This window comes from Puma concolor, chromosome E3, assembly GCF_028749965.1.
Source record: "Puma concolor isolate L17-30 chromosome E3, mPumCon1.1.hap2, whole genome shotgun sequence".
NCBI classification, from domain to species: Eukaryota; Metazoa; Chordata; class Mammalia; order Carnivora; family Felidae; genus Puma; species Puma concolor.
In genome coordinates, this window is record NC_141682.1 from 10,908,971 (window position 1) to 10,934,411 (window position 25,441).

General features: G+C 50.6%; 1 protein-coding gene across 1 annotated transcript; it reads right to left on the minus strand.

Annotated features, from left to right (window-relative positions):
* Nucleotides 1–482: 482 nt before the first annotated feature.
* On the minus strand, nt 483–20,172 carry RFC2 (replication factor C subunit 2). The gene is made up of 11 exons (XM_086692118.1): nt 20,003–20,172; nt 16,786–16,855; nt 14,117–14,158; nt 13,716–13,822; nt 9,249–9,350; nt 7,808–7,908; nt 6,429–6,586; nt 6,112–6,177; nt 4,476–4,556; nt 2,846–2,959; nt 483–764 (listed from the first exon to the last, which is right to left on the minus strand). The coding sequence occupies exons 1-11, from the start codon at nt 20,155–20,157 to the stop codon at nt 654–656; spliced, it is 1,107 nt and encodes a 368-aa protein (XP_086548244.1). The 5' UTR covers nt 20,158–20,172; the 3' UTR covers nt 483–653.
* Between the last annotated feature and the right edge of the window lie 5,269 nt (nt 20,173–25,441).

Here is a 25,441-nt window from a genome sequence, read left to right on the forward strand (position 1 = left end):
GTCTGTCTCCGTAGTAAATCGCAGCAGGCTTCCACAAGAACTGAGATCAGCTTGGTCGGTCTCTTCCTAAATCACCTTTTCTACTTGTAGGATGCTAGGGGCAGAGACAGGAAGCCGGTTTCCCTCCTGGCCTTGTGGTGCCACCTTACTGCTGATAAAACTGTATTTTTTTAATGCTTATTTATTTTGAGAGAGAGACAGAGCACGAGCAGGAGAGGGGGACAGAGAAAGAGAGAGAATCCAAAGCAGCCTGTGCCGTCAGCACAGAGCCCGACGCGGGGCTTGATCTCATGAACCTTGAGATCATGAACTGAGCCGAGATCAAGAGTCGGACGCTCAACCCAATGAGTCACCCAGGTGCCCCTGGACAGCTTTTTTATTAGCTGAAATGCCACACGTGCCCAGATCGGGTGCCATGCCCCGGAGGTTCTCTGGGGCCTTTCCATCCTGTGAGTCTGTGCCATGAGTCTGAGACTCACTCCATCTGTGAGTCTGAGGCTGAGCGCAAACTATCGTGGAAGCCGCATGAAGGTGAAGGCTACAACTGTGTGAGAGGAAGGTGCGTCCCCATGCTGATCTAAGGCAGCATTTTGTCCAGATCAGAAGGCGCTGACTACTGGGTCTCACGGACGGATGAGGAGGACTCTTGTCCCCTAACTGGCCACCGGGGCCATTGTCTTCTGACACAGCCTGGCCAGGAGCCCTGCCATCTGCAGAAGGGAGTTCACACCTTCTGCAATTTTCATGTGAGTGTATCCAATTTCCTGAAAAACAAAGCAAACGTAAATCTGGTTAATACATGAGGGAGCACTTTATGTTTTATTTTTAACTTGAACTAATAGTTTACTTAAACTCGATGCAATGAACTCACACTCCAGCTGGGAAATAAACTCTAAGTCATAACAGGTTACGTTTAAAGCTCAGTTTATTTTTTTCTAAGAGGATGTTGAGATATTTCCTTGTAAGATACTTTTTTTTTTTAACTAAAAAAATTTTTTAAGTGTTTATTTACTCTTGAAGGAGAGAGATGGAACGTGAACAGGGGAGGGGCAGAGAGAGAGGGAGACACAGAATCCGAAGCAGGCTCCAGGCTCTGAGCTGTCAGCACAGAGCCCGACGTGGGGCTCGAACTCACGATCTGTGAGATCATGACCTGAGTGACGTTGGTTGCCCAACCGACTGAGCCACCCAGGCGCCCCTGTAAGATACTCTTAAAGAGAAAAAAAAAAAAAACCAGGCTTGGAAAAAATATTAAAATATTTGTAAAACACATACCTGATAAAGGACTCGCAGCCAGAATATATAAGTAACTCTCAAAGCTCAAGAACAAGAAAACAACCCAGCTGAACTTTGCTTTGCTAAGGACTGTGGGAGGCAAATCAACACATGGAAGAGAGCTCGACATCCTCGGTTACTGGGAAATGCACATAAAGCTACAACCAGATACTACTACGCATCTGTTAGAATGGCTTTAAAAAAAAATCAACCGAAAAAAAAATCAACCAAACATTCCAAGTGCCGGCCAGGCCGTGGATCATCTGGAACACTCCCGCTGCTGGCAGAAATGCAAAATACCACAGCCGCTTCGGAAATCGGCTTGGCAGTTTCTTGAAAAGTTCAACATACCCTTCCCGTTACAGCCAGCAACCTCACCTCCTGGGAAGTGTCCCCAGAGAAGTAAAAACTTACGTTCACATTCACACACATTCACGCACACAAATGTTTACGGTGGCCTTATGTGGAGTCCCCATAACCCGGACACCCAAACGTCCTCCAACTGGCGACCACGCAAGCGTGGAACGCGCTCGGCAGTAAAAGGAAGGACCCACCGCGACAGCGTGAACAAATCCTAAATGCGTTAAGCGAAGCAGAAGAAGCCAGACTCAAAGGCTCCCCAAAAACAAAACAAGATTTAAAAAAAAAAAAAAAGGGGCGCCTGGGTGGCGCAGTCGGTTAAGCGTCCGACTTCAGCCAGGTCACGATCTCGCGGTCCGTGAGTTCGAGCCCCACGTCGGGCTCTGGGCTGATGGCTCGGAGCCTGGAGCCTGCTTCGGATTCTGTGTCTCCCTCTCTCTCTGCCCCTCCCCCGTTCATGCTCTGTCTCTCTCTGTCCCAAAAATAAATAAACGTTGAAAAAAAAAAAAAATTTAAAAAAAGATACATAGGTAAAGCGGGGAGGGGCACGGGTGGTTTAGTCGGTTGAGTGTCTGACTCAGGTCACGATCCCAGGGTCTTGGGATCGAGTCCTGCATTGGGCTCTGCAATGAGTGTGGAGCCTACCTGGGATTCTCTCTCTCTCTTTCCCCGTCTGCTCTCTCCCTGCTCACTCTCTTCCTTAAAAAAAAAAAAAAAAAAAAAAAAAAAAGGCTCCCTTCTACTTGATTCCATTTATAGGACATTCTGGAAAATTCTGTCCCTGCAAACAGAAAGCAGATCAATGGCTTCTGGATGCTGGGGGAGGAGCTGACTACAGAGGGGCACATATATTTGGGGAGCGGGGAATCATAAAGCCATGGCGTTTATGAGACAGCACTTTTGTCAACAGAAGGCACCCAAGAGGTTGACTGTACTCTATGTAAACTGTACCTCAATTAACCCGACCTTAAGGGTAAACGAACAAATCAATCACTAATGAAGAGCCACCCTAAGGAACCCGAGGTCGCTGACCGGTGGGGACAGGTTTCAACCATCTCCCGGCCCCCGGTCGATGAGCCGCCGGCCTCTGCTGTGGTCAAGACACTTGCCGTGTGCCTTCCAGGGGCCAGGCCCGTGAGCAAAACGAAGAGCCCACGACGTGGCCCGCATTCCCTGGGAGAGAGGGGGGCATCGCTGTACTCTCACTGACCTTAATGAACTCCAGTTTCAAATATTCTGCCATCTGGAAGGTTTTACACACTCGAAAAATATTGCCAATGATGTCTTCCGGTGAATAGCCAAGATGCCACAGGTGAGCGAGAATCTAAACAGGAAGAGACGAGGTGGTGACAAGGGTACTGGGGCGGGGGGGCGACAAGAAGTTGAAGCCACACCAGTCTTGGGTCCGTCACACCGCAGGGAGTGGACGGATCATCTTGGGCAACCCAGTGATCCAGGGGAACGGCCAGCGGGCAGACCCTCCAGATCGCCTGGGGGGTCATGAGTTTCCCAACAAGCAGAGAGAATATCACAAATGTTTTATTGTTTATTTATTTACAGTAGGCTCCATGCCCATGTGGGGCCTGAACTCGGCACCCTAAGATTAAGAGTCGCACGCTCTATCGACAGAGCCAGGCAGGCGCCCCAACATCACAAACGTTTGAAAAAGCATTGCGTGGTCTGCTACAACAGCCACGTAGTATTTTTATCCAAGGCCCCCAAAAAGCCGTATGAATCATCCCAGTGAGTCCTGGGGGAAGAGGCAGAACCATCTGTCTGCTGTGCCCTCTGGAGCTGCAGGTCACGAGGTGCTCCCCCTGCAAGCCGAGCCTCAAACAAACCCCCACTGGAGCCGAGTTCTCTCCACCTCTTGCCCTCACAACCCCAGGCCCCAGTTCCAACCCCACCCGGCCCACCCAGACTGCGGGGTCCGGGCTCAGTTGTTTTCTTTGGTGGCATCCTGGGACGGACACAGAGGGTAAGGAAGCTGAGTGTTCATAAATCTGAAGGCTGCCTTTATGAAGGCTGTGTGTTGGGGTCTCTGCCCAGGTCTCCCCTTCGGGTTTGCGTTACGTCTGGCCCCTAAACCCAGTCCACCTCTGGCCTAGTTTGCTGGCAGCCGGGTGTGGGGGACCTCCCAGAATCGGGTCAATGGACTTAAATCGTACCACTGCCGCCCTGGTGGACCTGAGGGTCACCGGCACCCTGAAGATGCCCCCTGGAATCTGCACTTGGGTTGGACTCCATAGTGAGTCTAGAAGTCCCCGGTCCTGCCTCTCCTGGACGACCAGGGGCCACTGGGTCCCAGTGAGCCATCCCCACACTCTTCAGGCAGGGCCAGAGGATGAAGTCTCCCTCCGCAGACAGATGGTGTCACTGACACGTAAGGAGTTGGGCTGGTCTTGGGTCAACAAAGTCCCCTCGTGGGGGATGTAATTATAGTACAAGTGTGTGTGATTCTGAATCGCAGGTTGAGTGCTTGTCAGCGGTGGGATTTAGAGCAAGAAATTCAGTCTCCCGCAATCAGTTTTCCCCTCTGACGCGTACCCAACTCCTAGCCTTATTCTAAGAATTACGTGGAGGGGGCGCCTGGGTGGCTCAGTCGGTTAAGCATCTGCCTTCAGCTCAGGTCATCATCTCCCGGTTTGTGGGTTCAAGCCCCATTTTGGGTGAGCAGAAGGCCCCCTTAAGGTGAGCCCCGCTTTTCGCTCTCTCTGCCTCTCACTCACACCCTCTCTCAAAAAAAAAAAAAAAAAAAAAGAATTCAGTGGAACGACGCTTGTGAAGTCCCTAGCACAGAGAGGCTCCCCCCGTGTCAGGGACGCAGGCTCGAGGCCAACCTTGTACGCTTCGTCGATGTTGGCGTTCACACAGTGCTGGATCATCTCCTTCACCAGCAAGGGGTGGGGCTCGTCGCAGACCTGAGCAAACCGGAAAGGAAGGCCTGTCAGGGGCTGAGGGGGCCCATCTGGGGAGGAGCCCCGACAGACCAACTGGGGGGCCACTGGTGTAAGCAACCTCTCAGCTGGCTTTCCTCCTCGAATTCTCCGGCAAACACGACCAGGTTTGGAAACGTCCCTCTCACCACCAGATGAGTCACCAGACAGAATATGGTGTTCCCCTCCCCAGTGAGGAAGAGCTTCTGACACGTGGTTACAGATTCCCCAGGCACAAGCTGAGCGAACAGGGGCTGACGGAATCTTCTGTCTTATTGGAAGCCATCGGCCACACACCTTAGGTCACCAGGTCCCGGGAGGGCCTGCCCGGAACCACTCAGAATCCACTTAAGAATCGGGAGCTCTCGGGGCGCCTGGGTGGCGCAGTCGGTTAAGCGTCCGACTTGAGCCAGGTCACGATCTCGCGGTCCGTGAGTTCGAGCCCCGCGTCAGGCTCTGGGCTGATGGCTCGGAGCCTGGAGCCTGTTCCCGATTCTGTGTCTCCCTCTCTCTCTGCCCCTCCCCCGTTCATGCTCTGTCTCTCTCTGTCCCAAAAATAAAAAAAAAACGTTGAAAAAAAAAAATTAAAAAAAAAAAAAAGAATCGGGAGCCCTCGTGGGCCGACCTCCTACCTGGAATAGGAACCGGATTCCCCGGAGACAGTCCCTCACTTCAGAGCCTGCAGGTGGTGCGCGGGTGTCGCTGAGCCTGGGGCCTCCCCCCTGCCCCTGCCTCCACTGGCCTGGAGACCCCACTCCACCCTCCAGCTCAAGATCCACATGTACAACTTCCAATGAAAAGCCTTCTGCCCTCCGCTCTGACGCCCCACGCCGCCCTGGGATTTGTCTTCCCAGCTCAGTTAACTTCCCTCAGAAATCGTGCTTTCCTGAGCCCTCGAAGGTCTGCTCCCAGATGACCCGGGGCCTGAACTATCTAGAGGAGACTAAGCAAGTTCCCAGAGTGTCCTCGAAAACACATTTGCCACCAGGGGCTAAACAGGCTTTCAACGCGGCTCTTTTTACCCCCAGACTTGCTAAGGTCTGAATACATGGGGAGCTGTACCCAGCCTTTACCCCCAAATAAGGGGGAAGCTGGTCTCCAGCACGCAGACCCCGAGTTGTCAGGATGCACTAGCCAATTTTCAAAAGTATTTCCAGGAGGAAAACCCTTTGCCAATGTGGGAGAGCGGGAATCTTTGTCCCTGGACTGGGTGGGTGCGGAAGGCGGGGGGGGGGCAGGGGCTCAGCGTTCACCCTCCAGCAGCGGGACCATGTGATCTGGGGGAGCGCAGCGGAAGCCTGTGTCCTCGGCCACCGGATGCTGAGAACCTCTGCGAGCGGGGCCACATGAGGACCCTCGGGGTGACCCTGGGGGTGGGTGAGCGACCAAGGCCACCTCCCCACGTGCGGGGGCGCGCCCGACACCCTCCGGAGTCTGCGCGGGGCGAGCGCACGCGGACACCCGGAGCAGCGGCCCCAGCACAGCCCGCGGCGGCAACACCGAGGTGCAGGACTCCCGGGGGCCCCACCGGCTCCTGTACCTTGAACACGTTCTCGCTGTTGATGAAGCCGAATCCCGAGAAAGTCGACTGCAAGTTGTTGAGCGCCTGTGGAGGGACAAGCGCACGTGGAGGGAGATTTGCGGTCCTGCCCCTCCCCCTCCCGGGCTCCTCCCACCACCCCGTCACCCGGCTGGGAGCAGCACCCCCCCACAGGTCTGCCCTCCATCAGCCCCAGGCCCCGATGGCGTGTGGGGTTTCCCCGCCCCGGGGATGTGCCCTGTCTGCATAGCCGCCACTCCCTGCTTCCCCCTGGGACCCGGGGCACGAGCCCAGGAGGTGGCCGCAGCGACACGCACCTGCCTCATGTCTCCCTGGGCGGTGAAGATAATGGCTTCCAGGCCGTCATCTGTGTACTGCACCTTCTCCTGCTCCAGCACGGTCATCAGCCGGGCCAGGACCTGGGCGTCGCTCAGCTTTGTGTAGCGCAGGACTGCGCAGCGGGACTGAATGGGCTCTGAAGGGACAGGAGGGTGAGGCTGTCCCCAGAGGGCGGCCTGGTGGCACTGTGCGTGCATCAGCATCAGCCACGCCGGCACCGTGCTCCCTTCCCAGCCTGTGCTCTCTCCGCTCGGAAATGAGGGCCAAGTTTCAAAGGATCAACCAAGAAGCGGCAACAAGAGAGGCCTCTCCCCAGCACTGCCCCAGGCAGCTTCCAGAAGGGGAAAAAGCCCCTCCAGGATAGAGACACCCACATGCCACAGCCTGCTGGTGAGTCAGTGCTGGGTGTCACCGCCCAGCCAGTCCAGGGTGAGCACGGGACATCTTGTGGTTTCTGTAAGGGCTCCACAGGAGATTCTGACCACAGCCAGGGCAGAGAACCGCTAGACAGATGCAGAATTCCAGAAGCTGCCCCTCACCCTAGATTTAGACTATGACAGCAGCTTCTCTACGATCCCTAAGCCCCATTCGGGTCTCCCTGTCTGTCCTGTGCTCACACACGCTTTCAAGGAATGCACTCCTGTGAGTTTTTATGTGCATTCAAAAATCCTGGGAGTCCTAAGAGTCAGTCCATTTCAACTTCTCTGGAATCAGGAAGCTCCATAACATAACCTTAGTTATGTATTTGGCTTATCAGTACCGATAAGAAGAGCATTTAGTTCCGATGAGTTCACATTTAAAAGCAATCAGTAGGGGCGGTTTGGTCGGGCTGAGTGTGGACTCTTGATTTGTGAGTGAGGAAGCAGACAGACCTCGGGGAGGGCCGGCCAGGCGCCCGGTCAGAGCAGACTGACAGGTAAGCTTCCACAGAGGGGGCAGTTCCTGGTAATGACAAAGCCCCATGTGCAGACTGAGACCGTGCCAAGCGCTCAGAGCAGGCAGAAAGTGCAGGAGCACGTCTGGAGCAAGGCAGGGACCGTGGCGCTACGTACAGATCAAAATGTCGCGTGTGCCTGCGATAGTGCAAGAGTTGCATGGGCCTGGGATTCCAGTCCCAGCTCCTCCGCCTGCTGTGTGACTTTGGGCAAACGACCCGGCCTCTCTGAGCTCCAGTGTTCTCACCTCTAATGTGGAGCTGATAATACCTTCACATCGAATTACAGAAGATTAAATGAAAAAGCTGATTCTGTAGTGCTCAGCCCACCGCAGGCAATCAAAAAGCCCCTGCTGTTCTGTTGCTAAAGAGCCAACGTGAGCGCCACGTGTGGACCCCATGCCACGCAGAGCTGACCCTCACCTATGATTTTATCCGAAGCGTTACAAGCAAGAGCGAAGCGAGTCGTTTTGGAGTAGATTTCCATGGTTCTCCTCAAGGCTTGCTGGGCTCCATCGGTCATACTGAGAAGGAAAACACAGGGGCAGCTCGCCACTGGGACCCAGGGCCCACTGGACACAGAACCCTCCCCAGAGACCCTGGGAGCCCTGATCTCCAGACTGAGTTCACTCAGCTTTTCTCCGGGGTCCACGCGGGTCTCACACAGGCAGGGAGGTGAGACACTCACCGCTATGGGATCTTAGGCAAACTACCTGAGCCGGGGCGGGGAAGGGCAAAATGGGGTGAAGGGAAACACAGCCTTGCAGTTACGGAACGAGTAAGTCACAGGTATTAAAGGTACAGCATAGGCGCATCTGGATGGCTTAGTTGGTTAAGTATCCCACTCTTGATTTCCGCTCAGGTCACGATCTCACGATTGGTTAGATTGAGCCCTGAGTCGGGCTCTGCGCGGACGGTGAGGAGCCTCCTTGAGATTCTCTATCTCCCTCTCTCTGCCCCTCCCCTGCTCTCTTTTTCTCAAAATAAATAAACATGAAAAAAATTTTCAAAGGCACCGCATAGGGAAACATAGTCAGTGATATTATAATGGTGTCGCACAATGACAGACGGTAGCCACACTTGTGATGGGCACAGCGTAATGTATAGATGTTGAATCCCTATGTTGTGCACCTGAAACTAATGTAACACTGTCAACTACACTCGGAATCTTTTTTAAATAAATAATAAATAAATAAATAAATAAAATGCACTAGGGGGAAAAATCCTACGTAAGCCTCAAAGTCACCTATAAGGACATAATGATATGACCCACCTCAGAGGGTTAGGACGATTAAATACCACTGAACTGGATGCTTGAAAATGGTTAAAATGGTAAACTTTATGTGTATTTCACCACAATGAAAAAAATGCATCATTTAAATTATTCACGTAAGTGATGTTGGAACGAACACATTAACTGACTTATGTCTTAGATGATTGTTTGTAAGTTACTTAATAAAGATAAGGTTTAAGGGGCGCCTGGGTGGCTCAGTTGGTTGGGCATCCGACTTCAGCTCGGGTCACGATCTCACGGTCCGTGGGTTCGAGCCCCGCGTCGGGCTCTGGGCTGACGGCTCAGAGCCTGGAGCCTGCTTCCGATTCTGTGTCTCCCTCTCTCTCTGCCCCTCCCCCGTTCATGCTGTCTCTCTCTGTCTCAAAAATAAATAAAAAACGTTAAAAAAAAAAAATTTTAAAAAAGATAAGGTTTAAGGCTTAGGCCACTACAAAATCGCTTTCTAAAGATGCGATAAGCCAGTCTGCCCCAAAAGTGCAAAGGTGAGAGTTTTCCCTCCCGACTTCATGTTAAGTCCGACAGGGGACTGAGAAGCCAAGGTCAATGTGTATACTTGGCAAAGCACTCTACCTGTCTGCTTCATCGAGGATCATGATCTTGTGCCGCCCCTTGGGGAGGGTGACTTTCTGCTGGGCAAACATTTTGATTTTGTTCCTCACGACATCAATGCCCCTGAAACAACAAGGCAGAACGGTACCATCACCTTCTGAGACAAGTCCAAGTGCCTTCATAGGGACTTCCAACCCCCGGAACGCCACCATGGAAATGACTTTCGTTTCTAGGGTTTTGGGGCAATTAGAACTTTTTATAAGGATCAACAGTTCGTTACTTTTATTCTTTCTTGGAGGTCTCCCAAGAACCAAATTTACTTCTTTTGCTGGGATGAAACTCATTTTATCTTGCAATTACCCTAGGAGTCCAACGGACCCTTTTATAATCTGGGGTTCATCATGGGTCTAAGCGACCTTATTCTTGAAACTTTGTATCTTCAGACTAACTGGCAGTGTCATCATCCTAGTAACTATTTCATCGTTACTTATCAATTATTCCCAATGATGCTAAAAAGGGGATTGTCTTAAGAAAACGCAAGGCTGCTGCACTTGCCTACACTGGTGCCATTGGTCAGTCGTGTGAAAAACAGTCACTACCGCCCTACCCTCCAGTGTTTTGTGTCCCTGGGGGCACTGCACTCCCTTTCCAGAAGGTACAAAAGAAGTTCAAATACGCCCTCTTTGTTGTTTTTAAAGCATTCATCGACTGCAGCTGAAAATTCAAAACGCTTCATTTTCCACCTACAATGTCAACAAGAAAACAGATGACAGGAGGGCATTCCACATTATCAGATAAATCAGAAAATGACCACAGAGAGACAAAGAACAGCACCCAGACGCTAATGAGGACGGTGAGGCTGACCACAGTCAGACCACCCCACGATGCCAGCATCGTCGGTGAATTTTCTCAAACTTCGGCATCAAGGAATGCACAGTGTAGTTCCGAGGACAAAAAATAAAATATATTTCCATCCAGTTAGTCATTCGACAGGAAGGACTTCATTCCCCGGGATCTTGTGACAGGAACCTGACCATCCCGGTTTGCTAAAAGGTCACGTGACAGTATTCTCTCATCTCCCATGATGTGTGCCCACCAGCATGTACAGGGTAGTTTACGGGGGTCAAGAGCTGAAGGTAGGTGTTGTATACGAAGGGGACCGGAAGGAAACAGATGGAAAAAAAAAAACAACCCTTGTACTGATTGTTCGAATTGGTGTTAATAAATCTAAACTTGGAACTATTTTATAATTATGGGCCATTTTCTCAAGATGATAAGCCACCAGAGTTTTCAAAAGTAGTGAGTCTGACGAATCAAGTGTGAGTAGAACAAGAAGTGACAATAGGCTAGAACCTACTTGTATCTGACATCCGGACTCGGTATTTACAAAATGGATCAATCCCAGGGCCATTTGCGACAACGGATGAGCGGTTAGTCATATTTGAAGGGCATTGCCTGTTTCAGGGATGTTTGGATCTTCGAAACCAGCAAAGTATAGGGGTGCCTGGGTGGTTCAGTCAGTTAAGTGTCCAACTTCAGTTCAGGTCATGATCTCATGGTCCGTGAGTTCGAGCCCCGTATCGGGCTCTCTGCTGTCAGTGCAAAACCCGCTTCAAATCCTGTCTCCCTCTCTCTCTGCCCCTCCCCCAGTCATGTTCATACTTGCTCTCTCTCTCTCTCTCTCTCTCTCTCAAAATAAATAAATAAACATTTACAAAAAAAAAAAAGACCCACAGGAAAATATTAAAGAGCTGAGAACCGGGGCGCCTGGGTGGCTCAGTCGGTTGGGTGGCCGACTTCGGCTCAGGTCATGATCTCGGGGTCTGTGAGTTCAAGCCCCACGTCGGGCTCTGTGCTGACAGCTCAGAACCTGGAGCCTGTTTCAGATTCTGTGTCTCCCTCTCTCTGACCCTCCTCCGTTCATGCTTTGTCTCTCTCTGTCTCAAAAATAAATAAACGTTAAAAAAAAAAAATTAGGGGCGCCTGGGTGGCTCAGTCGGTTAAGCGTCCAACTTCGGCTCAGGTCATGATCTCACGGTCCGTGAGTTCGAGCCCCGCGTCAGGCTCTGTGCTGACAGCTCAGAGCCTGGAGCCTGCTTCAGATTCTGTGTCTCCCTCTCTCTCTGACCTTCCCCCATTCATGCTCTGTCTCTCTCTGTCTCAAAAATAAATAAAACATTAAAAAAAAATTTTTTTTTTAAATTAAAAAAATAAAGAGCTGAGAACCATGCCTCAAGGAATAACCAAAGACAGACATTTTTATTCAACGGTTCCTCGTTTCATAATCCTCTACTGTTTTCATCTAAAGAGTAAACAGCACAGGGGACACCTGAGTAGCTCAGTCGGTTAAGCTTCCGACTTCGGCTCAGGTCGTGATCTCGCAGTTCGTGGGTTTGAGCCCCGCGTCGGGCCCTGTGCTGACAGCTCGGAGCCTGGAGCCTGCTTCGGATTCTGTGTCTCCCTCTCTCGGCCCCTCCCCCACTCACGCACTGTCTCTCCGTGTCTCAAAAATAAATAAACTTAAAAAAAAAAAAAAAAGCAAACAGCACCTCACACCCATCAGGATGACTACCATCACCAACGAAAACAGAAAATAACAAGCGTTGGTGAAGATGTCGGGGAACAAGGCACTGTTGATAGGAGTGCAAAGTGGCACAGCCACCGTGGAAAAACAGTGTGGCGGTTCCTACAAAATCTAAACTGAGTGGCCGAAAATCATCCAGCGAGTCCATTTCTGAGCATATATCCAAAATAACTGAGGCGGGGTCTCAAAGAGCTGTTGGTACACCCATGTTCACAGCGGCCACAAGATGGAAGCGATGCAGGGGGCCGAACCAGAGGAAAGGATAAGCAAAATGTGGCGGTCCGTCCTCGCAGGGGGATACTACTCGGTGGTAAAAAGGAAGGGTATTCTGACACCTGTTCTAACACGGAAGAGCCCCGAGGGCATTATGCTGAGCGACACAGGCCCGTTAGGAAGAGACAAATGCTAGAGGATTCCACCTCCGAGAGGTCCCTAGAGGAGTCACAGTCGTCGAAACAGAAGGTAGAAACGTGGCTGCCCAGGGCTGGGGGAGAAGGAAACGGACAGTCGTTGTTGAATGGACATCCACTCTCGGTTCTGCAGGGAACCGAGTTGTGGGGATGGCTGCACAACAGCGTGAACGTACTTAACGCTGCTGAACTGTGCTCTTGGAAATTCTGAAGATGGGGGGGCGTCCAGCTGGCTCAGGCGGTAGAGCGTGTGATTCTCGATCTGGGGGTTGTGACTTCAAGCCCCACGTGGAGTGTGGAGATTACTTAGAAAAATAAAATAAAATCTTAAAAACAATTTTTTAAGATGACACATTTTACGGTTATGTGTACTTTACCACAAAAATTAAAAATAATTTTTAGGGGTGCCTGGGTGGCTCAGTCGGTCAAGCGTCCAACTTCAGCCCAGGTCATGATCTCTTGGTTCGTGAGTTCGTGCCCGGCACCGGGCTCTGTGCTGTCAGTGAAGAGCCCACTTTGCATCCTCTGTCCCTCTCTCTCTACACCCTTTCCTGGCTCACTCTCTTTCTCAAAAATAAACAAACATTAGGGGCACCTGGGTGGCTCAGTCAGTTAGGTATCCGACTTCGGCTCAGGTCATGATCCTACAGTTCGTGAGTTCGAGCCTTGCGTCAGGCTCTGTGCTGACAGCTCAGAGCCTGAAGCCTCCTTTGGATTCTGTGTCTCCCTCTCTCTGCCCCTCCTCCGCTTGTGCTCTGTCTCTCTCAAAATAATAAGCATAATATAAATAAATAAATAATAAGAAAATACAAATAACTTCTAAAACTTTCATTAAAAAAAGGGGCACCTGGATGGCTCCATTGGTTAAGTGTCCGACTTTGGCTCAGGTCATGATCTCGTGGTTCGTGGGCTCGAGCCCCACATCGGGCTCTGTGCTGACAGCTCAAAGCCCAGAGCCTGCTTCAGATTCTGTCTCTCTCTCTCTCTCTCTCTCTCTCTACTCCTCTCCCACTTGTGCTCTATCTCTGTCTCTCAAAAATAAACATTAAAAACATTTAAAAAAAACAAAACTTTCATTAAAAAAAACACAAAGTGGCACTGCCTGGGTGGTTCAGTCAGTTGAGTGTCCGACTTCAGCTCAGGTCATGATCTCATGAGTTCGAGCCCCGCATCAAGCTCTCTGCTGTCAGTGTGGAGCCTCCTTTGGATCCTCTGTCCCCAGCCCCCCCCCCCGCCCCTCCCCTGCTCGTACTCTCCCTCTTTCTCAAAAATAAAAACATAAAAAAAAAGAAAAGTAGACGAGCAGTTCAAGTGCTTATGATGCCACGTCTACAGGCTAGAGACTCTCATTGTTCACGGGGGAGGATCAAAGGAAAACACAGAGCTGGCGAGACAAACTCCAGGTACAACACAGAACTGCAGAAAGGCGGTTTCTATGGCAACTCAACCTCAAACACTCGTCACCCTTCAGGGGGTCCTAACTCCCAGGTGTACCTGTCGTTTGAGGCGTTGAGCTCCAAGACTGCGTCCTTGAATGCTGGGCCCAGCAGGGCGCGTGCCAAACACAGGATGCTTGTAGTTTTGCCCGTTCCTGGGGGGCCCTAGGAGGAGATCGAGGGGGCTTCAGGCCGACAGGATGAACTCGCCTCAGCTCTTGAGTTACTGTTCCCCACTGTTGCGCTCGCCTCCCCCTCAAACCCCCACCCCAAATCAATACGGCCACCAACCCACAGGCCTCCTGACCACCTGGAGCGGAACGCTTCCCTGCCAAGAGGAAGGCCAGGGCTTCGGTGGCCATGGGCCTCTCTGACCAGGAAGCTCTGCGCACTTAGGCTCTTGGAGGGAAAGTGAGACTCTAAGACGTCCAACAGGGAGGGCTGGGACCAGGTACTTACAGCGATGATAATATTGGGCACATTCCCTTCTCTTGCAAAGACCTGAAGAAAGAAATGTGCATCAGAACTGACTCATCTGCAGACCTGAGGCACCAAGCGTCCGCAGCCACACAGGCCCGTGGGCTAGCACGGCCACCAGTTTCTCCACGCGGATGCCCCACGGAGCTCTCACCTCTGCATATTCCGAACCGAAGTCCTCATTCCCCCTCACACCTGAAACCCCACTCAGGCTTCCCGTTGTGTGGACTGTCAATCCTATTGCCCATGCCGGGAACCGGGAGGTCATGGCTATCCTGGAATGGGCCTCCCCTACACCCCCTGCCCCACATAGTGCCTCAATTACAGAGGCCTGGCCATCCTTTTTCCTTTATCTCAAGTCCATTTCCTTCTCTTCAGCCACATTGCCACTTCCTTTGTCTATGACCTCTCTCCTGGATCGCTTTTAACTGGTCACTAGCTGGTCTTTAATCCCGCCCCACTCCCATGCATTTTCCCTACTGCAACCACAACCAATTTCCCAATTTTCTAGAATGCACATCTATTAAAACCTTTGCACCTGACTGATGCCCTTGGAGGACTCCTTGCCGCCCTCCCTATGAAGCCCCAACTCTTCCACAGGGCTCATGAGGCCGTGCTCACCTCACCAGCTCATTTCTCATACCTCCCGATACACACGCTCTACAGCCTTGTTACCCTGTGGGCTCCAAGGACCAGCGGCATCGGCATCCTCCGGGAGCCTGTCAGAAATGCAGATTCCCTGGCCCCACTCCAGACCTACTGGATCAGACCTGCATTGCTACCAATTCCTACACCCATTAATTAATTAATTGTAGGCAATTCCTACACCCATTAATGTCTGGAAAGCACTGTTCTGTGTGTTCCACTCAGATGGCATCCCCGCCCCTCCCCCAGAGCAAGCTAGGCCCTCTCACTTCTGGGCCTTTGCACATGCCATTCCTGCTGCCTTCCCTAGCTCCGCCCCCCGCTCCCCATGTCTGGCTAACTCTCACATACCTATCTTTGCCGTCCCTTGTTCCATTTGAGAATTAAGATACTGTGAGCAGGTTTATTCCCTGATTGCTTCCACAGCAGCCTGTACCTCCTCTGGCAGACTGCTCATCACAGTACCTGTTGATTTCAGGGGCAGGGGTGAGACTAATCCCACACGGGCAGGGGTCATGTCTATTTTGTTGACCCTTCTATCAACAGCTCCTAACACTGGACCATATCTGGCCCACGAAAGATACTCAAATATCTGTAAGATGAGTAAAGGTGTAAAAGAAATAAATATCTCGGTAGCTGTTGAAGTCTAAGTCCCAGTTACTGCAGAGATTGTCTCTGTCAGGTCTCAAACGGCTGGGCTTCTAGATTCCGCCTGAAGACCTCTAGAACTAGGATTTCAAAGCTTGCTCTGCAGTGAACATTTCTGCTTGTTCCTATTCCTGTCGTCCTGAAGCCAGCTGTCCTGTCACTTAGTCCCTCTAGGAAGGGGCTGGCAAACTACTGTAAAGAGGTGTTGGGGGGAGGTGGGGGCCATCCAGCCTAAGACCTGTTTTTAAAATTTTTTTTTTTTCAATGTTTATTTATTTTTGGGACAGAGAGAGACAGAGCATGAACGGGGGAGGGGCAGAGAGAGAGGGAGACACAGAATCGGAAACAGGCTCCAGGCTCCGAGCCATCAGCTCAGAGCCTGACGCGGGGCTCGAACTCACGGACCGCAAGATCGTGACCTGGCTGAAGTCGGACGCTTAACCGACTGCGCCACCCAGGCGCCCCCTAAGACCTGTTTTTATAAGCCCCCTAGCTAAGAACAGTTTCTACATGTTTAAAGGATCGTTTTAAAAAATTAAGAATATTGGGGTGCCTGGGTGGCTCAGCCGGTTAGGCGTCTGACTCTTGATCTCGGCTCAGGTCATGATCTCACAGCTCATGGGATCGAGCCCCACGTCAGGCTCTGTGCTGAGAGCAAGGAGCTTGCTTGGGATTCTCTCTCTCTGCCCCTCCCCCACTTGCACGCGCTCTCTCTCTCTCTCTCTCTCTCTCTCTCAAAATGAATAAACACTAAAAAAATTTTAGGGGAGTCTGGGTGGCTCAGTCAGTTAAGCATCTGACTTCGGCTCAGGTCATGATCTCACAGCTTGTGAGTTCGAGCCCCGCGTGGGGCTCTGTGCTGACAGCTCACGGCCTGGAACCTGCTTTGGATTCTGTGTCTCTGTCTCTCTGCCCCTCCCCCGCTTGCACACTCTCTGTCTCTCTCTCTCTGGAAAATAAACATTAAAAATGAAAAAAAAAAATTTTAATAAAAAATAACAAACAAAAAATTTAAAAATTAAAAATTAAGAATATTGGACAAAGACCTTACATGGTTTGCAAAGCCTAAGCTATTGACTAGTAGGTCTTTACAGAAAAAGTTTGCCATCCCTGCTCTAGAACAACACAGAACAAGTCAGGGAAACCCCCTCCAATTAGCCAGCCCTTTAAACATGTGACGTTATCCACTATGGCTTCTAATCTCCAGACTGTCTCTCCATCCCTTAATTCTTCTGGATTCCAGGCCCGCCCCGCCCCTCACTATCTCTGCCGTCTTCCTGCAAATGCCTTGAGCTTGTCAAAGCCACAAGAATGTGACTTAAGATCAGCTCAAAAACAAAACAAAAAAAATTACTCACCTCCAGCCTGCTCACAGTGTCTTCATTGCCGACAATTTCACTCAACTTCACTGGCCTGTATTTTTCAACCCTGTTTTTAAGAAAACACATAAAGATCTTGACAGGACTATTTTCAGAAGGCCCAAAAGAAAGCACTAGAGGGCAATCCCGAGAGCCCTGTCAGAAGGCTACATAGGGGCTACTGGGTGGCTCAGCCGGTTAAGCGGCCGACTTCGGCTCAGGTCATGATTTCACGGTCCGTGAGTTCGAGCCCCGCGTCGGGCTCTGTGCTGACAGCTCAGAGCCTGGAGCCTGTTTCAGATTCTGTGTCTCCCTCTCTCTGACCCTCCCCTGTTCATGCTCTGTCTCTCCCTGTCTCAAAAATAAATAAAATGTTAAAGAAAAAAAAAAAGAAGGCTACATACATTCAATTTAAATATAGTAAATGCTGCAGGTTTTAAATTTCAAGAGGCATCTCAGTGCCATTTGAAAGGTTAAGCGCCTAAGAATTGTGCGCCGAAGGCTTCAAACCCTCCGCAGCAGAGGAACACCTGTTGTTGCTGGAGAAGGGCCAGCGCGGGCCATCTGGAACAACGTGACACTGTGCAGCGGCACAGTCGGCCCGTCACAACAGAGTCTCAGAACATGAGGCGCCGACACCTGATCTGACGGACCCGGGTGCAACCAAGCCCCCTTCTCGTCCCTCACCTGCCACTTTCTGCAGACTTGCGCCAGGTGCACCGCAGGGCTGGCTAGACAGACTCCACAGGCCGGCCCTGTGATCCTGTGCGGACAGGCTAGTGGCTTACTCAGAGCCATGCTTCTCTCCTTTTAAATTAGTAAGCAAGCTATGTCACAAGAAGATGACCTTCTCGAGCTCTGAGAACAGAAGTGGGAGTGGATTTGCAATGATGTGACCATTAGTACTTCCTCTGCCCTTTATTATACTCTCTGATTTACCCTCGGCCGGCATCCCCTCCAAAAGCAGCCTCATGCAAAGAAGCTTGTTTGACACATAGTGCAGTCAATAAAGAGCTCTCCTCCAAGACCAGCCGTTGGAGCATGCTTGTTCCAACTCATTTCTTGTTCCAACTCATTTCTTGTTCCTACTCAGCCCTTTCCAGGTGTCTTTTATTTTTTTTTTTTTCAGTTATTTATTTATTTTGAGGGAAAGCGGTGTGTGCGTGGGGCAGGGGCAGAGAGACAGAATCCCAAGCAGGCCCCACGCTGTCAGTGCAGAGCCCAACTAGGGGCCTGATCTCACGACTGAGCCACCCAGGCGTCCCAGGGGTTTGAGATGTTAAGGGCCGCAAAGTGGAAGGTATAGGAACGAGCGAGACATTGTTCTTGCTCTAAAGGCCTTTCCTATTAGCAAGCATACAGAGCTTAACAAATCCCACTACAGTGATAAACTGGTTATATAAACCAAGGGCTGGGGTGCCTGGGTGGCTCAGTCGATTGAGCGTCTGACTTTAGCTCAGAGCATGATCTCGAGGTTCGTGAGTTCAAGCCCTGCATCAGGCTCGCTGCTGTCAGCACAGAGCCCCCTTCAGATCCTCCATCCCCCTCTCTCTCTGCCCTTCCCCTGCTTGCGCTCTCTCAAAAATAAGTAAAACATTAAAAAAAAAAAATACAAGAGCTGTGGAAGCCCAGAGGAAGGGAATCACCACCGAGGAATGTAGGTGCTGAAATTTAAGCTAGACTTTGAACAAGGCAAACATGTTCCTCCTTCAGGGCCTTCAGAGGGGCTCCCCCTGCCTGAAAGCTTTCTCCACATTGCCACATGGCTTACTCCCTGAATTCCAGCCTTTGCTGAAATAGCTCATCAAAGGCCTTCCCTGACCACCAGACCCACTTACCCCATGCCACCTGTCATCAGCAAATATACATGTCTACTTGTCGACTCTCTATTCTTTCCCTATCCAGTGGAAGCTCATGACAGTCGTGTGTTTTGTATAAGGAAGTAAGCATCTAGTGTTGTGCATAAAAAATGTAACTTAAGCCACATATGTAATTTTACACTTTCTAGCAACCACCTTAAAAAAGGTAAAAAGGGGCGCCCGGGTGGCTCAGTTGGTTCGGCATGTGACTCCATTTCAGCTCAGGCCGTGGTCCTAGGGTCGTGGCATGGAGCCCTGTGTTGAGCCCCGCATTGGGCACCGTGCTGAGTGGAGCCTGCTTGGGATTCCTTCTCTCTCTAACTCTGCCCCTCTCCCCCACACTACCTCTGTCTCAATTTCAAAAAAAAAAAATTTTTTTAAGATAAAAAGAAAACGGGTAAAGTTAATTTTACTAGTAATTTATTGAACCTAGGGGCTGTGCTGACAGCTCGGAGCCTGGAGCCTGCTTTGGATTCTGTGTCTCCCTCTCTCTTCCCCTTACGTACTTGTGCTCTGTCTCTCTCAAAAATAAACATTAAAAAATTTTTTTAAATAATTTATTGGACCTAATATATCCGAAAGAGTATTATTTCAACATGTAGTTAATGTAACAATTACTAATGAGATTTTTTAAATACTAAGTCCTGGAAATCCAGTGTATTTTGTACACTTAGAGCCCATCTCAATTGGGACTAGCCTCATTTCCGGTGCACTCCATAGACTCAAGTGGCTAGCGGCTGGGGGACTGGACAGTGCAGCTGTGGATAGCCCAGTGGGCTGTACTGCACTCCATTAAGGTGCCTACTATGGTCAAGAGGGGTGGTCTGGAAGGATGGGCACACACACAGGCGAGAGAGTAAAGCCATTACCACGCGCATAGGGAGTGGAACCGGAGCGGATCATCCATACCACACCTGTGCCCGTGAGGTGGCTTCCCATGTCACCAGCTCCTCTTAGCTACCCAGGATGCACCTTGTGCACGCAACCCCGAGTTCCGAATCTGCAACCAACGCTTCCCGACATCAGAGTCGCCCCAGGCACAGCGCCGGGTGTTGAGTGGGTGGTCACAGGAGGCGGCTATTAACACAGTCTGTGATCGCAGGTCTCGGTTCTGACCGAGGACCCCCCCCCCCCCCCGCCAGACTTCAGACCCGCCACTCTTGAGCTAGGTGGGGTCAACGAAGCGCATCCCTCGCCCTCTCCAAATACTAATGTACTCGACGCCGTCCCGGGACCTCCTGCCCCGCTAAGGAGCCCCTGGAACAAGCTCCAGCCCCTGGATTCCCCACGGGACGCGGCCCGCCCACTCGCCCATCCACACGTCCAGAGCACCCATCATTTATGGCCTAGGTCCTCACCACGGCAGCTCGTAGTGGCTCGCGCTGCCCGCGGTCTTGCCGGAGGCGGGGGCAGGGTCCTGGGTCCCCAGCTCTCCTGCGCCACCGCCGCTCTCCCGCACCTCCATTCTCCCGCCGCCTCTTCCCGCGCCCGAAGCCCCGCCCTGTGACGCCATCACGCAAGCCCCGCCCCGAGCACACGGGGGACGCCGGTCGCCGGCGGAAGACTTGGGCCCACCCCTTTTGCGCCTGCGCAGAGAGAGCACCAGCGAGACCGAGGGTAGCGGGGGTGTCGGTTGCTAGAGGCCGCGGTTGCCAAGGGAGGCCTGGCGTCCAGCCCGCTAGTGAGAGGAAGGCGAGACCCGACCGCATCGACTTCCGAGAAGGCAGGTCGCTCCAGGAAGGGACGTTCGGCTGTTTTCGTCTTTGTGTGATTGGTCTGGGAGGCCCTGTCAGCGTGGCTGGCCTGGAGCGGTGGCGCGCGGGCAGGCCTGGGGGGTGGGAGCATCCCGCCGCCGCCCAGACGTGGGTTTGACGGCGGACACGCGTAGGGACTGAACGTCCGGGCGGTGTCAACTGGGACCTGACTGTGCCCAGCTGTCCGGATCGCTCAAGTGTCCCGGTGGAAACGCTAGCTCCCATGGAGTGCGCTCCTGCGCCCTGGAACTTGGCGCTTGCGATCGGGGACTTTTCCCAGTGTTGCACGGTGGAAGTAACCCCCGTTTTGCAGAGGCGGCAACTGCCCCTCTGTAGGATGTGACTCAATTTCATTCCGGAAAACTAGGTACTCCATATTCATGAGTGCTTTGAGCATTGTTTTGGGTTCGTTTTCTGCCTACTGAACTAATCTTTCCCCGCCTAGCCCAAATGTCATAATAAGGGTGCATAATAAACAAAAATAATGTGCAAGGACCGTCATTTACTATGCTCTCACTATACCCTGTAGTGTACCCTACTATACTATATCCGAGGTGGATACTCCTAAATATCCACAGAAACAGGCTTGAGAATGATTGAAATATTTGTCCGATGTCATTGAGGTTGCAAGTGGTGGCCCCAGCATTCATTCCCCATCGTGCTGCCAAATCAATTCATATAAAGTTCTGTTGTATTGCACTTAGCATACCACTGCATTCCAATTTGGGGAGAAAAATTGGCTTTCATGTCCACATTGAAGATAAGAATCGGGACCCCTTTATCTCTCTCCCTAGTGCCGAGCACAAGACCTGGCACAGTGTGAATGTTCAATTTGAGTGTGTTTAATGAACCGTGAGGATCCACGTTTCCAGAACAGTTGGGTCAGCCTTGAGGAACTGGGCTGCTCTCACCAGAGAACTGATCAAAACCCTATGGCTCTTTCCCTTCCATCACCAACTAAAATCTCTATATATGATGGGTAGAAGACCTTGTTTTCCAGGTGATGGATTTGTCATTCAAATAAACACAGGCTCCCAAATCTATATCGCAAGGGATTGTGTTCTATTTTTTGTCCTTGCCTTTCAGTTTTCTTTCCCCAACTGCAGGAATGTATTGGGGAAGACAGTATTGGGGTTGTGTTCCTTTTTCACGTGTAAATTCTCTTGCTTCATCTTTCCTACCTGAGTGGTCAGCTCCTGGAGGACGAGGGGCCTGCCCCCTGACTCCTGGTGCCTTCTCTTGCACCTAGTAGACCGATGTGGAGTTCAGGTCTGCTAATTGTTCATTCGAGTTCTGCAGCCAGGCTAGCAAGTTGGAAGCAGTGGGCATAAGCTACAGTTGTGTCCTGCGAGGTGGGTGAGAACACGCGATTTCTCATTCTGTTGAAGAAATTGCCAGTTGGGCAGGGACCTCAAATGACTCCCGATTCTGAAGCACGATGGTAATTACTAAAGTCTCCAGGTTCAGGACTTTCTCAGTGTTTTTCTTTTTCCCTTTTATATGATTTGGGGGCTTGAAGTTGGCTCCCCCTCTTCCATTCTCCTTTAAGCCGTTTGGCATGCTTTCAAGATCACTATTCACAGATCTTTTATTTCTCTGGAGAAGATACACATTTTCTTGAAATACAAACTTTTCTTGAAATGTCTCTTTCATCGTTTTCCCTTGGGTTTGTTCCCATGTAATAATGTTAATATTATCACATACACACCCTCCTCCTACCACATATACACACAGCTTAAACACAAAACGTTTTGGGGACGCCAGGGTGGCTCAGACGGTTGAGCATCTGACTCTTGATTTTGGCTCGGGTCATGGTCTCGCGGTTTGTGGGTTCAACCTCCATGTCTGGCATTTCGCTGACAGTGTGGAACCTGCTTGGGATTCTCTCTCTCACCCTCTCTGCCCCTCCCCCAGTTGTATTGTGCGTCCCTCTGAAAATAAATTCTAAAAAAATTAAATTAATTTTAAAAATGAAACATTTGCAATAAATGCAGAACACAGTTTATAATTCTTTCCCCTTTCATGGTTCTCCAAAAATGCCACTCTCCAGGAGGCCTGTTGGCGCTCCCAGGACTCCGCGTTCACTGATGTTCTTTGAACACCAAGAGGATCAGGGAAGGAGGTGACTTTGGGGGCAGAACAGCATATCAGGGCTTTTTCCTTCTTTCTTTTTTTTTTTTCTCTTTAGACTGAGCCTTCTGTGACTTGTACTTGAGCCTAGACAGAGCTCAGAGCTTAAAAACTCCAGCCAGTCCCATAGAGCCACACAGCAGCCACGTCGGGGAGGAGGGGGAGCAGGGGGTGTTGGGGAAACCACAGGTTTAGGACCAAACCAAGGAAAAGGCAAGGAAAGCCAAAGTGAATTCCTCCTCTGCTCTGGGCTGAGCTCCCTGACTCTTCCCTCACGAGGGCAATTAGTTACACAAAAGAGGAAGGACATGGAAAAGGAGAGCAAACTGAAAACAAAATCCTTTACCAGAAGCCAGAGCCCTCCCATCAAATTGCCAAATGGGACAGGCAACAAATCTTGGTTAAAATGACACCTTGGCTTTTGCCACTAGGGTGGCGCCCACTTCCCAAGTGACTTGCAGGACGTGGGGTTGAAAATGTGCTGGCATCCCAGGACCAGGACCACCAGACACCCCTGCTTTCCACCACTGGCCCGGGATGTTGAACCTACTCAATGCTGTTTACCTTGCTTACACGGAATTTTTGAAAACTCATTTGTTGTCTCCCAGTGGCTTTCTTTATGAATTGTAGCTGTTTGTTGTTGTTTTTTTTTTTAATTTTTTTTTAACATTTATTTATTTTTGAGACAGAGAGAGACAGAGCATGAACAGGGGAGGGGCAGAGAGAGAGGGAGACACAGAATCTGAAACAGGCTGCAGGCTCTGAGCGGTCAGCACAGAGCCCGACGCGGGGCTTGAACTTACGGACCATGAGATCGTGACCTGAGCTGAAGTCGGACGCTTAACCGACTGAGCCACCCCGGCGCCCCTTGTTGGTTTTTTTTTTAAAGCAGTGATACTATCACTGAAATAACTGTTCGCTCCCAGACCCTGCAGTGTTCCATCACCCTTACAATTTTTCTAACATTCTCATTAGCATTTTCAGCATTAAAAGGCTCATTATGTAGTGAAAAAGCATATATCCTAAACATATTTCCAGTATAAGGATTTGTTGGCTGGGTAACATTCATCCTCGGGAATTGTGCCGATCACATTTGCGGAATTTGGAAGCTGGTATAGACATCATTCCGCCTGACTCGCGGTTTCTGTCTTTAACAAATATTGATTGAGTGCCTACAGCCACTCTGATAAGCACAGGATGTGGCACAGGGCAAGCTTCCGCCCTCAGGAAGCTTGTGTTGTAGGGAGGGAGACAGACACCAAGCGACTGGTCATGTGCTTACTTCATTATGATGATGGTTAAGTAGCACTGATTGATTGGTTGTTATACCTAGAGGTCAAGGAGGACTTTGCCGGGGAGGGGGCATTTTACCTGAGATCTGAACCCTGAATTTGAGAGCTGAGTGTCTGTTGGCTTTGCCTGGAAGGCGCTTCCCCTAACACCCTCTCCGTCTATCCATTTGCTCTCTATCCTGAGATCCTGTTTCTTTCTGTGTTGTACTTACAATTACCTGGATTTATTGCCCTGTTTATTGTTGGTCTCCCCACCCCTAGAATGGCAGCTCTTTGAGAATAGGAGCTCTTCTCTATCCTGGTCATTGCACCCTGGGGCCTGACGAGGCCTGAAGGAGTAATGAGCACACGGTGGCTCCCGGGTGGGTGCGAAGCAGGGTGGGAGAGGAAGGAGGCCTGGAGGGGCCATACCGCAGGACCAGAGAAGTTAGGGAACAGCCACAGGGCCCAGTTTATATTTTAGGTCCCTGGTTGCCATGTGGCAAGTGGTGTGGAGGGAGTCAAGGGTGCTTGTAGAGAAAATTGTCGCTTACCACGCTAAGCACTGAAAAATGTACAGAACTGTTGAATCACCACACTGTGCACCCGAAAATAATATAGTACTGTAGGTTAACTATATTGGAATTAAAAATTAAAAACAAAAGAAAAGTGGGGCAGGGGGTGCCTGGGTGGCTCGGTCGGTTAAGCCACAACTCTCAATCTCAGCTCAGGTCGTGACCTCACAGTTCATGAGTTCGAGCCCTGAGTCAGGCTCTGCGCTGATGGCACGGAGCCTGCTTGGGATTATGTCTCTCCCGCTTTCTCTGACCCTTCCCCGCTTGCACGCTCTCTCTCTCAAAATAAATAAACTTCAAAAAAAAAAAAAAAAGAAAAGAAAACAGAAAACTGTGTCAAAGTGTTTGTTTTGTGATCTTTGACTCTCTAAATTTAAAATTATAAAACATTTGAAGCATACTGAAAATAATATCAATATGCATGTACTCACCCACCAAGACAGATGTTAAAATTTTGCCTTAAAAAAATTTTTTTTTAATGTTTATTTTTGATATAGAGAGACAGAGCACGAGCAATGGAGGGGGCAGAGAGAGAGACACACACACACAGAATCTGAAGCAGGCTCCAGGCTCTGAGCTGTCAGCACAGAGCCCGATGTGGAGCTTGAACCCACGAACCACAAGATCATGACCTGAGCTGAAGTTGGTGCTTAACCGACTGAGCCACCCAGGCACCCCAACCTCTTTTTTTTTTTTTTTTTTTAAAGAGAGCATGAATTGTGGAAAGGGGCAGAAAGAGAGGGAGAGAGAATCTTAAGCAGGCTCCACAGTCAGCACAGAGCCTGATGCACTGTCTGATCCCAGGTTCATACACCTGACGCAGGGCTCAATCTCCTGAACTGTAAGATCATGACCTGAGCCAAAATCAAGAGTCAGTCACCCAACCAACTGAGCCACCCAGGCACCCCTTTCCTCTTTTTTTAAAAGAGAAATCAAACATTATGGATACTAAAGTTCCCCACCCCTTTCTCTCTTTGTCCCTCTTCCACTCCCATTTTAGAGAAGAGGAACCTGAGGCACAGAGAGGTCAAGTTTTGTCCCCAAGGTCTCTCAGCGAGTAGGAGGGA